General features: G+C 36.6%; 1 protein-coding gene and 1 long non-coding RNA gene across 7 annotated transcripts in view; one reads left to right on the forward strand and one right to left on the reverse strand.

Annotated features, from left to right (window-relative positions):
- The window catches only part of LOC126911585 (uncharacterized), a 297716-nt gene that overhangs the window by 152988 nt on the left and 131170 nt on the right, over positions 1-13558 (forward strand). The gene's annotated exons all lie outside the window — the stretch shown is intronic.
- LOC118280651 (microtubule-associated serine/threonine-protein kinase 3) overlaps positions 1-13558 on the reverse strand; it is a 96396-nt gene that overhangs the window by 27639 nt on the left and 55199 nt on the right. For 5 of the 6 annotated variants that reach the window (XM_050699429.1, XM_050699430.1, XM_035600931.2 and 2 more), the window contains exons 4-7: positions 10147-10283; positions 7173-7248; positions 1029-1129; positions 192-317 (exon numbers count right to left, since the gene is read on the reverse strand). In XM_050699429.1, the coding sequence (XP_050555386.1) occupies positions 192-317; positions 1029-1129; positions 7173-7248; positions 10147-10283 (440 nt within the window). Of the gene's footprint in view, positions 1-191; positions 318-1028; positions 1130-7172; positions 7249-8522; positions 8652-10146; positions 10284-13558 lie in introns of those variants that run through there. The other variant, XM_050699432.1, reaches the window with a different exon arrangement.

The following is a 13558-nucleotide window of genomic DNA, read 5'->3' on the forward strand; positions in this document are numbered from 1 at the left end:
AACGGATTTTGATGCGATTTTTTGTAATAGGTAGAGTGATTCAAGAGGAAGGTTTATATGTATAATACAGGCATAATATATCACCATTGCACCCATGCGAAGCTGGGGTGGGTCGCTAGTAATATTATAAAGCTGAAGAGTTGGTCAGTCTGTTTGTTTTTAAACTGGAGTAACTGGTGATGAATATGTACCTCAAACTTCTGCTGCGCACGCGTCGCGCGGGGCTCTGCGGCGAGGGCGCGCGCGCAGCGGTGTTGCCACTGCCGCCGCTGTCCGACAGCGACGCCCAGTTGTTCATGCCGCTGCCCTGTGAACTGCTGCAGAGGAAAATATTACGTATCATTAGTATTGGATGTCAAATATTGTCGAAATTATTATTAATCCTAAAATCGTCTGTAAGACCTTTTCACTAAGGATTAAATTCGAGAATCTTGTGCTTATCTCGCACTTATAACAACTAAGTTATTGAAGAAGCTATATTTAGAAATACTTATTAGAAATACTACTATTGCTATAACTTAATTATAAGGTCAGTAAAGTCAGATATTATTTCTGTAATAAAGTGTTATCTCTATATATGACTCTCCAGAATCAATAATTAGAGTAGGAATTAATATCCAAAGACAATTAGGGTTTTAGGGAACACAGAGTAAAGTTCCCTAAGAAAAGGAGGATCCTCCGACCAGGCGAGGTGTTCAGCCTGGCGGGCTTTCTGCCCAACTGTTGTTCGTTGGAATTTTCTATCCGTCTTAATTCGCATGTAAACTTCATATGTGCGATGCAGGATATTTGTGACGTCATCCGTTGATTTGCTCGTCGATAGTCTATGTGCGACTTCTGTCATCTGTCATTTGTCACTTGTCAGAGTGTCGCCACAGGGTCATTTAAGGACTTCTTTCTTTCTGGTCGTTCCCTCAATGCTGAGGATCGTGACTGTATGTCAATCTTCTCCACTCGGTCCGGTTCTGTTTAAGGACTAATATATGCAAATAGCTCCACAAATCTTACAGTAATCGTCCACAACTTACTTGAGCGAGTTCTGGTGCTGATGGCAATGTGGACACGGAGCTCGCGGCGGCTCGCACACCGCCTGCACTGCGAGCAGCCTCTCCTGGGACGAGCATTGCGACTGGAACAATATCACAGAACCATTTAAAACCTCATATAACCTAGCATTGCGAGACACCACTGACAGACAGTGAAGGATATAAGAAACCTGGACTTACAATTTCAAATAATATAAGTTTGAAATCGCCAATCCGCCGCCATGGACGCCTAAAACACCCGAATGCACGGCATTTTGGGGATTAGGAATTTAAGGGCACTTATAGGCTGATGATGATTGATGGTAAATAAAATTCGTACGCCTTTTATTTCGCTGTGCGGAAAGCTGTGGACTGTCTAGCTAGTTGCCGTGGGTCCAACTCGAAAAGCAGGAGTGGTTTTTAGTCAGTAAGAGTCTGACACTCTCACCTCACCCAAGACGAGAGAAGTCATTGGATGATTATACCCCCTCAAAAAAAGCTATAACTCACGTCTTGCTTTTATGTTTCATATAAGCAAGACGTGAGTTATGCAAATTCAAATATACATTACACACATACATACATAGGTACAGTGAAAGTAACACTTCTGTCTGCCCCTATTCCCTTCAGGGACTGCTATCAGTCAAGAAATACGGTCACAGGTAGACGATGCGTGCACAAACATACAAACACTAGACCTCTGGGAGTGAAGGGAGTGACGACATGTTATTAATTAATTTAATTTAACACGGCTCACACCTCGACATTTTCATGACAAACAACAGACATGTTGCCGTCATTTCTAATTCAAATGGACATGTCCTTTTATTAAAATGGAATTATTAGCTTAAAATTCTTCTTTGCACATTGTTGTAATTAAAGTCGTAATATCACTTCTATGTATAAGTTCTACATAATATATTTCACTAGCTCCAATCGCGCGTTTTCACCCGCTCCTATTGGTCATCGCGTGATGTTTTCTAGCCTATAACCTTCCTCAATGCACTATCCAACACAAAAGGAATTATGCAAATCGGACCAGTAGTTCTGGAGATTAGTGCATTCAAACCTTTTTATGGGACTGAAATTGCATTGACATTGAGATTGGTTTCAAGAGAAATCATCGTATCAATAGAGACTACCTAGTAAGTAGTATTTAAGTATAAAATTAACCATCATAATACACATTAAACCGCACAAAACACGCCATAAATATTCTACATGGTAAAACTGGTACCACCATTAAATCTAAAGTTGGTAAACAAAGGTTTCGTAACAACTATGTATGCGCAGGAGTTTCCTCTGTTCGCGGTTTGAATACTAACGGCCAAATCATTTTGGCTGTACTTGGGCGCGATTACGTTAAGACAATGCTTTTGTTTTTATTTTAAACTAGCTTCTGCCAGCGGTTTCGTTCACGGTCCCATAAAATAAAATAAAAATGATTTCCATAAGATAAAAATTACCACATGTGTGATTGCAGACTCTATTATACTCTCTATATCACACAACATTTAAGTGTGGTAGAGCCATGCTTCGGCACGAATGGGCCGACTCGACAGGAGTGATACGACAGCCTCACAGAAAACCGACGTGAAACAACGCTTGCGTTGTGTAAGTGAGTGAGTTACTGGAGGTCCAATTACCCAATCCCAATTTCCCAATCTTACACGCGCATCGAAGTCTTATAGGGTGTACGGATGTCCATACATCCGCAGTAATTTTTGTATTTAGGATTGTTTTGTATGCAGTTAGGATCTTGTTAACATGCTGGTATGATTACAATGTATGTGTATAAAACTAGCTATAGATGTCGCATTTAGATAACCATTTTAGTGTTGCTCGAAAGAATTGTCCAACCTAAAAGAGTTTGTTGATATCTAATATAAGATAGAGAGTTTCTGTATTTAAATCAAAGTATTGACGAAAGTAATTAATATTGTAAGAAAAAAAAATCCGTGCCTAATGTTTTAAAATAATCTACCAGAAGGCATTAAAAATAACAAAATAATTTTACGCTATAATAGTTACTATTATATTCCCTCAATGAAACGGAAAGATGTAAATACCTACTAGCGCCCTAAAATCTCGACTTAATTTTATAAATACCCTTAATAGCGCCCTGAATTCTTCACATATTTCAAACGCAACGCAATAAATACCTTAACAACAATAATATAGGGCACAGAATTACGAAACAGCATAACTTTCGAATAATAAAACCAGTAGAGCGACTAATAAATATAATGATTCGAAAATTCATATGTCGGTCAGTAGTTTGTACGAAAATACACGATTAATTTAGTATGTATCACGAAAATTATAATATCTTCTATAAATATTATTGTTTGTTTGTTTGTTTGTTTGTTTGAACGCGCGAATCTCCGGAACTACTGAACCGAATCGAATATATTTTGTGTTGGATTGTTCATTTATCGAGAATAGGCTAACATTACACCTTTTCATTCTTAATGTAGTATCGAGTTCGATTTTGGTGTCAAAGATTTTCCGGTTTTTCGAAAATTCTAAGCACTTGTGGCATTATTGGAAATGTGCCCAGTGTATGGCAATTGGCAATAAGCTCCCACTATGGCATGGGATTGATAACATAAATGGGGAAAAGTGTGTTAAGTTAAGAGCATCTTCACCTTGAATCCAATACCGATCGATCGACATTGATATTGTAAAATTTCGTACTCTTGAGTTGCAACACTAGCGCCCATTGCATCCGTATTGCGTGGATATTGAATAGCATTTAGTTAGGCTTTATATTTCGTACTCTGAGTGCTATTTTGACAGCTACGATTGTATAGTTTTGACATTGAATAATTATTGAGACATTATTGCATTGACATTGAGATTGAGTTTCAAGAGTACAGGCCCTGTGTTTACCCCTTCGAAGATTAAAAGTTGTGACGTTATATTGCCTTACAGTCATTTGGTATAGCTTCATGTGCTACTGACTACACATTTATTGATCAACAACAATTTTGTAACACTTGGAAATCTTTCAAACAGTTGACATATCTGTGCTAAGACGATAATAGACTTTATCTCCAAAATCTAAAGACTAGATTACGTTGTTTGTGCGTTATTTATATTTTTGGCAAGAAATGTGCCCCTGATGATAATTTATATTTTATTTTTGTACATAGAAGTGTGTTAGTATTTTGTTTTTGTAGCGTCAATATCTTATCAGCTTGGTGTGTTGTCTGTGGTTTCGATTCACATAGGTACAATGGTGGTCACATGCGCTTGACCACCTTGATAGTGCAAGGAAACATTAACTTAGTGGTGGTTCAACCACCCTTTAGTTAGTAGTTAAGGGACCACCCTTAATTTATTTGGTAAGGGCGATGCCGCCGCCGGCGCAGGAAGATGAACAACATCAAATGCACCACTCACTAAGGAATTACACCGTCACTAAGCTGCGACGTTACCGCTTTTCTTTTAGATGACACATTTATGGGATACGGCTTAATGTTATTGCCTGGTTCAAGCAATACAATTTTAAAATGATCAGGCGGATTTGTCCTCCACTGTACCTATATCATGAACATTCACCACAAGTAATTTCAACATGTCACGTTATTAGCAAATTAATTGTTCACCATTCTAGCTACCTACTTTGAGAAAAAACACCAAACACTTAAAACTCACGATCCCTTTATAGTCTAGACTAGTCTTCCTATATCGGTGAAGAAATCATATCCACACACATTACTATTATCTCTTACTATCTCTTAATCAAATGACCTTCCCAGTCATGTGCACAAACCTCAAGCATCAACACTTAACCTTCTACCAAAAAACGAAGGTTTAAAAAACTAATCTCAAAAAAGAAAAGACGCTTCATCTGTTAATGCATGCAAAATGCGTAAAACGGGTTCCCTATTAAAACCCTTATTTGAAGGGGACCCCTAGCCGACTCCACTCATTGGTCGCTCAATGGAGCAGAAAAGCCGTCGAGGGGTTTTCGGATCACCCCTAAGAGAAACCATTTTATAACGTTACGTAATATTTGTTAGTGAAATTTTAGAATGTAACGCAAAGCTATAGGTACTTGTATGACTTGGAAAAAGGTTTGTTTCAAAGTCAAAGACAAAATTATTTATTTCAAATAAACCGGAAAGGCACTTTTGAACGTCAAAGCAAATATTACAATATTAAAATAAAATGTCTGCCTGTCGGTCAGTCCTCTAGTGAATCTGTTTGAAACATGTATTGGATTAACATCATCAAATCTGTTATTCCTCAAAGTTATTTGTTAGTTTTACAATAACGACATATACTGCCGCACTCAGTCATTTAATGATTACTTAAACTATTAATTAGTAAACATTAAATGACTCTGAGTACGGCGATTAGTTTTCGTCAGCTTTAGATATCTCTCATGTTAACCTAGGTAACACATAGTACTATGCCTACATATGCACTAATTTCTAGTGAAATGAATCACCAGCCGAAGTAATTAACGGGTGCGCCAGTGACACACAGCCGCACAACGCATGCGCCGACTAAATTCGTGTTTGCAAAACATTTCCGCGAAATGTCCGGTAAACAGGAATACTTTCAGCCATTTGCTATTTGCACACATTTTCGTTAATGGTACACTAATTGAGGTTTTTGTCCGTTTGTTTGTATTTTATCGTAGTTTTTTTGAAGCTGAAGTATTTTGGGTCTTGTGGGTCGAAGCAGAGATGAAGATTTTAGCTAATGGTGGCCACACACGTAGCGGTATACCTGTACGCTATACCGGGACTGAGTATACCGAAGCGTGTGTGTGACAAAACTTGCACAAGTTTCCCGACTTGCGCGCTCCGGTATACTTGCACAAGCCTTCAGTTCCGGTATACCGTCCAGGTTACGTAGGTGGCCAGCTTAAGATTTTCGTTATATTTTTATCAAAAAAAAAAATCTTATCAAGTTATCACCCAAGTCAGCTTATACCCTTATGTCTGTATACCAAGTTTCATCAAAATCTGTTCAGTAGTTTCAGCGTGATTGACGGACAAACATCCAAACAAACAAACTTTCACATCTATAATATTAGTGTGGTTTCTTACTTTTGAAACGTATTTAAAGGGGTGAAGGAAGCCAAATAAGTATTTAGGGATCATAGTAGGTGACTACCCTGTTAGTATAGGGTGGAAAACACGACTGCGAACTAGGGGAGCTCAGGTCCGACCCCCAGTTGAAATTATTTCTCTAGTGGCGTCTTTCTCATTAGACTCTTTACTACAATTAGAAAAAACTGAATAAAAATTGGATGCATTTCATTATAAACGCGACAGTGCATGAGGATGTATAAGTAAGGACGTTTTGTTGCTCATTCATGCATAACTACTGAACAGATCTGAATGAAATTTAGCATAGAGATAGATTACAACTTGAAATAACACGGATACTACGTATGTATCCTGAGAACATAGGGGACGCTTTAGAAAGAAGGTAGTACAAATATAATATGTATAATAAGTACATTTTAAGCGGGCAAAATAATCCAATGAGTTCTCTCGCCTTGAGTGAGACGAGAGGAAGAATCAGACTATAACTGACTAAAACCACCCCGTTCCTACTCCTGTTTTTCGAGCCGGAGCCACGGTAAACCCGCTAGGTAGTCCGCAGCTCCGGATCAGGCACCTCTAAACCATTTTATATCCAAGTAATTACACGTGTAGGATCCAACAGTATGATTTGTCTTTTTGTCTTTAATAAAACGTTGCCCCACATTAGGATTTTCTCCTGTGTCATGGGTGCGTTCACAAACATACAATTTCACATGCACATGACACCCAGACCCTAAACAACAATTTGTGGATCACACAAAGAGTTGCTCCGTGCGGGAACCCCGCTACACGTAGCACGGCAGCCAGTTGCCCAGCCACCGCGTCAATCGTGCAGTCTATATATGATATATACTAGCTACTTCACAGCGCGGTTTCACCGCTAAACTTGGCTCCTATTGGTCATAGCGTGATGTTTATATATGTTTGCCTATAGCCTTCCTCGGTAAATTCACTATACAACACAAAAAGAATTATTCAAATCGGACCAGTCGTTCCATAGATTAGCGCGTTCAAACAAACAAACAAACTCTTCAGCTTTATATATTAGTATAGATGATACTAGTATAGGTATACTTACAGATAGACTAGAGCTCCCCGGAGTAGTCCCGTAGCCTGATGATGGAAGTGACGCCACCGACCACCTGCGACCATCGCTGTACACAAACATACCACACATTAATATCATTATAATAGATCACAAAACGTAACTGACTGATGATGAATATGGTACGAAGATGATTATCATTGAGAATGATTTATAGTTCCAAAGGATCTTATGTCGATTTTTTACCACATCACACATAACATCGACAGCCTATAAGTGGCCACTGAGCATTGATCACCATGTTTGCTCAATGCGGGTTGGCGATTTCAAACGCTAGCGTATTAAACCTCCGGGCCACCACAAACATTTTTTTTATTAACATAAATTTTAAGGAACCTCCTAACTAACAGCTTAACTACATTTTATTTTTCACTAACCTACAAGTGACACCTAACAGTAGGTACAGTAAGGGAGTAATTTTAGGTGCTCCCTCAAGCTAATTAAATCTTAATTGTGAGATGATTTAGGGGTAGTCGATAAGAACTGTCGTTGAAATCATAGCTTCATAGTGACATGAGATAACACCAGTTGAGTGCTATCGTGATGACAAAAAGTCTTCAAGCTCTAAGCACCAAGTTTCTTACCAAATCAATTTAATTTAAACTTTCTAACTCTAGTAATAGAATGCTTTTTGGCCTAAAATTCAGTATCGTAAGCATCCCTAATAGAAATGGCTACTTAGATACGTGACTTGACGATTAAATTAACGAACAAAACATTGGCAACTGAAACTTAATTACCGTCGCCCAAACAGAGATAGTAATTAATATAATTCTCCAACGTTGTACGGTCCAATTAATTGCCAGTTAATTATAGCAATAATGATATTGGATACAGTACCTATACTGAATATTACACAATGTTTTTGCGTAGGAGGAATATTTAAAATGGCCTGTGCAGCAAAATCAAAGTATACATTTATAATAATATGTTTACATGACATACTGTCACGCCGTATAGTCGCTGAAAGAGTAATTAGTGGCTCACATATACAATGTAACACTCACTTTTCACCAAATACATATATATTATGAGCGTATTGAACAACGGACACAATTCCAAACATCGAGCTATTATTGAGAAACTTTCAAAAAATGTACACAATAATTTCAGATTATGGGCCCCTGTTGTAGCTCGAAATCAGTCGAGCATCCTCGTCAAACACTTACGCGAACAAGCAAAATACAGATTTTATGAATTTAACATGTCTCACTAGTTATAAAGTGTATAATAATAAAAACGATGATTTGAATGATGATGTTGTACCAATGATGACAATATATAATATACAGGAATATGTACAGTACATACATATATACTTACATATCCTTAGTTCTAATTCGGTTAGACATGTAGGCAATACAATAGAGACATTAGACAACTCTGCTAACCATTTGTTTTAATATCATGACGAAAAGACCATCTGCAGAAGTAGAAATGTTCTATTTGTAAGTCTAGGGCATATTTTGAAGTGATATTGCCAGAATATGTATTTCCTCAAGGGTAGGGAAGGTAGTTTCCTACTAGGTGTCTTTAAGGCTCCCGTGAATAGGTTGGTTATGGTTACGCTCCATTGTAGGATGTTAATATTATAATAAAGAATTTTATGCAAGTAGGTATAATTGTAAAGAATTGGCTCGAAAAATACTGGCCCAATTTAAATAAAATCTGTTATAAGTATACAATACATAGACAGGTATACACAGAACCTTTTATCATCAGACGACCCGTAGGCCTTAAACAGATTCAAATAAACACAGATACATTTTAGTATTAAATAATCATCATCAATACATCAAAGATGTAAAACTATCCTAGAAGCGCAAAAATTCGAAATTTCCTTTTTCTTGAAAATCAGTAATTGTGTTCACACTAATCCTGTCTTTCCACACTGATATTGTTTCAATCTATTCACCTCAAAATACGACCATCTACTTTAAATACTTTTAAAAGTAACAAATTCATGAAAGCTTTGCCCTGAAAGCCTGAACACTGAAGATAGTCTTTGTGATGCAAATGCAAAGAGACTAAAGAATAAAAATTTATGAGACGATATTCATGAAAACCTAGGAACGTGTTTGAAGACTAGACATACCTGGAATTGGGTTTTTGATAACCGCAAAAGTAAATTATGGAATCTAAGTGAAATCTAAGAATGCTAAAAATACCTTTTCTAAAAAATCGAATGAAAGATATTTACATTGCGTTCGATTCGGTTTCATGCAAAGAAATGATTTTTGAAGATATCTCTAAAAGCCTAACTGAAAATTTTAGATGCAAAACCAAAATTTGCGTAAATATTGAAATGGTATAAAATGGTCATCTAGGTCCTAGTGATCCTATCTAGATTTAACCTGGGTCAGAAGCTTGTCCAATGTCGCCGTACATGAAACAGAATATTTTACAGAAAAAGAGAAAATACACAAATAAATGTAACACATAACAGTATAGATAATATAGATACGAAGTATAATTTCCCTTTAGATCATCATGTTGCGGAGGAGATCAATGATCATTATTTAAAAAAGGAAGAGACAGTAGAAAAAAAAGACTATTATAGAATCTGATAACAGTAGCATAAAAAATCACGCGGGTCTTAGAAAAATTATGTAGCTTTATTCTGCGATTTCATCTCTTCACTGTATTCAAATAAGACATTTCTAAATAAATACATAAAACTACAGTTAAGGTACATTTTACCAAAGAAGGCACCACCTTCCTATTTTGTTTTTATTCTAACAACTATATTATCGTCGTATTTTTATGACCATCCTCCTCATATGCAGACACTAGCACATCAACCAGCTCAAATCTATCCAATTAATTTAATACGTTTTCCACTTTATGCTTTTAGCAATAGAATTTCAAATCAATTTGATAGAATGGAGTAGGTAGACTTGTAGTTTGTGCTAGTGGAATCAAGATGGAATTAGTTCCAGGTACTCACAGCTCCTTCCCTCGTTTGACGCTGGATGACAGGAGTGCGTGGTGCAGGGGATGGGGATGGTGCACGTGTGGCCATCGAGGACCTTCAGCTGGTGATAGAGGTCCCGTGCCTGGAGAACTGCAACGGCCTGACCCGACCTGGGAGAAGAAAGAAAAGTATTTGTGAGGTGTATGCAACATTGATGGTGTTTTAGAAAATTCTGGAAATCTTTCAAGATGAAATAAGTAATAATCACCATACTACCACACACATGGTCACACACAAACTGACACAAATCTTTATTACCAATAAAATCTTTAAGGATTATAAAAGATTAGGTATCTAGTAGCAGACTTCAGTTCAAGCTTTGACCAGTCAGCCAAGTAAACTAGTAAATTAGAAAAACAATTTGTCAGTATATAAATGGGAACATTTATTCGCATAGTGTCGAAAATTACATGTCACATTCAACATACTTTTTTTTATTTGACTACTGAAGAAATAGGTGCTACCAGAAATTCTATGGACATAGTAGTTAGGCTACACTCCCACAACCCAAATAAACCAACCGCGAAACACAATCTAACAATGGACACCGTAAAATCGTCGACAATGACATATCATTAACATTTTCTTTTTTTTGGCAAAGAAACCTCTTTCGGCAAACTCGATAAAAAATATCGATACAGACGACATCACTCGAGAAACGGTTAATTTAAAATTTCACCTACTTGGCTTTTAGCCAAAAATTCGTTAACGTATCATTAAGGACGTATATCGACTATAATCGATAGTTTTATGAGTTTTTTTTTTCATCACGACTACACATAACGGGGCTACCGCAAGGCGCGGTTGTGGAACCAAAAATATTTGTACAGAAGTTGCGTTTGCGTTACTTCATTTATGATTGCGACTTCCAATCATACTAGAGATCATATTCTCAGTCATTTTTAACTTTGTCTTTAGTCACAAATACGTGTCATGGGTTGAGAGTTTGAGGGATAGGATCTTAACCATTGATGATAAATCATTAACATAATATTTATAGCACAAACAATTAAACATATAAACACTGATATCGAGAAGTTTATCATTATTATTCCTCCAAAACTTTTATCTGTCCCATCCTATTATTGCTCTGAAGTACTCTTTAAAAACAAAAGCTCAGCCATCAGACAAGTTTGTGTTGAATGAGACTTCTTTACATCACAGGACAATGGTACAAAAAAAGTATTGAAAGAGTGTTTTTGCAATTTATCACATAAAACATCTAGTCGCAGCTATCAGTGCGCGTACGCTGAAACAAGTTTTGCTTAGTACCAACGTTAGTACAATGGCCTTTGGACGAACCGAGTGATCCATCCATCTTTGTAGTTGCTTTAATACGAACTTGAGTTTTTTTAAACATGTTAGATATGAACTGCTAGACCGATTTTGAATCCTATTAATGTTGGGTTAGAGTTAGTTTTCAATTGGCTGTAATTCCAAAAAAAAGAATAATTATGTGCTATCAGAACATCCCATGTCAACTAATTAATGATATAATATCTCAATCCAAAATCTTTTAATGAATATCGTTTTTGACATTAGTTCTATAGATTCTGTCAAAAATGAAGATCGAACCGATCGATGATTCTGAATTATATATGCTTTTATCCCGGAAGGGGTAGGCAGAGGTGCATATTACTTTATGCCGCTATACAAAGTACACCCACATTTCACCACTTGTGATATAAGTTTTATGTAATAGGGGGTGAACCGATATCTGGTTATTGATATCAATTAGGTAGGTAGATAAAACTGGATAGTAAACTGCCATTGGTAAGGCTAATAGAAACATATTTATTCATAGTCCGTTTCCTCATTATAATAAGACACCCATCATCATCATTTCATCCAAGATATTATGCTAATACTGTATCTTACGAACTTATCAACAACCCCTTTAACTTAAAAACAACATGAAAACTTCATTACTATACAAGAAAAAGAAAACAGCAATGTAACAAACTTCACTTCAAGTAATATAATCAAAACTAAAGTTCCACAGTAAGAAGAGGAGGTAGGGGGTTTTTGAAACGGTTGAGAAAATTCAAAAATAACAACTGACTTCTGTACCCTTAGTACAAGTTTGCTTTACGATTGAAGAAATCGAAACAAGAACGCGTTCGCTATATACCCCTACTGATTGACGTCGAAACGCGAATGAACCAACTAATCAGAGCAGGCAAATCAAACTCGTACTAAGGATACTGATTGGTTGTTTCATTTGAACCGGACACTCAAAGGGCTTAGTACGAGTTTGTTTTACCTTTAACGACATCGAAACGAGAGCGTATTCGGCGCTCTGATTGGTTGGTTGGATCTCGTTCAACGTTAAACAAACTCATACTAAGCCCTCAGCTTAAAGTTCAACAGACAATAACAACGGCGAAGCATTGTTTATTTACTTTATATTCAGCATCGGTTTGGTTTGGAAACTCAATTTTGTATTTTATTATCTTTGTTGGTTGTTGAGGTAGAGAAGAAAATCGCGCTCGCGCGCTAAGTTCTATTATGTTTTTTTTTTAATTTATTTATAGATACAAGATTAATGATAACGTAGATTTTAAAATTAAATATAATATGTTTGTCATATTATTATGAAATTTAAGTTAATTGTTAAGAGAATAAAAGCTTCATATTTGCCCTTTGTGTCCATTATTGCATTCTAAAAATGGTATATTTACCCTAAAAGCGTTGTTATTGTATAGTATTGTATTGAATAGTGAAAATACGTAATATTTTATAGTCCTTTAGATTGCATCAACAGTTTCTTGATAAAATAGCAATAATATCTTTATCAATACATAAGCCGTTACATCATTTAATAAATCCACAAATCTCCGCTTCTCTATTATTTACCAAGCTCATACTGCCTTGGTATCATTTTTGTTCTAAAAACAATAAACAACAAACAATTAAATTACTTTGAGTACCACGGTTAGACAAACATTGAGTTACGATGATCAATTTCTTTTTTATCTTAAATACAAGGCCATCTTTGTTTAAATTCACGGGTCGTGATCTTTGTAAACAAGGTTAGTTCTTTATACTCCATGGTAAGATTTTTTAGCGGTTCGATTCCGGGCAGATACACGGAAGTTTAGTGCATAATGAGACAAGACGGAATTTTTAGTTCTAGTAACGAGAGTCATCACATTTAATAACATATTACGTTTATTACTTCCTGAAGGAGCATATAATATTCCATTGTATTTTATAAAAATCGTATGTTTAGCCGTGAGCCTCTTGTGGCATAATTAATGTTCTCATTCTGCGAAGCGTGGTCTTCCGCACGCGCCTCAAAGAGCCACCAGACCACCACCATACAGTAGGGCTGATGCCGATCCAGAGCTGCGGACTGCTTAGCGGGTTATCGGCGCTCCAGTTT

Source organism: Spodoptera frugiperda, chromosome 16 (genome assembly GCF_023101765.2).
Source record: "Spodoptera frugiperda isolate SF20-4 chromosome 16, AGI-APGP_CSIRO_Sfru_2.0, whole genome shotgun sequence".
NCBI classification, from domain to species: domain Eukaryota; kingdom Metazoa; phylum Arthropoda; class Insecta; order Lepidoptera; family Noctuidae; genus Spodoptera; species Spodoptera frugiperda.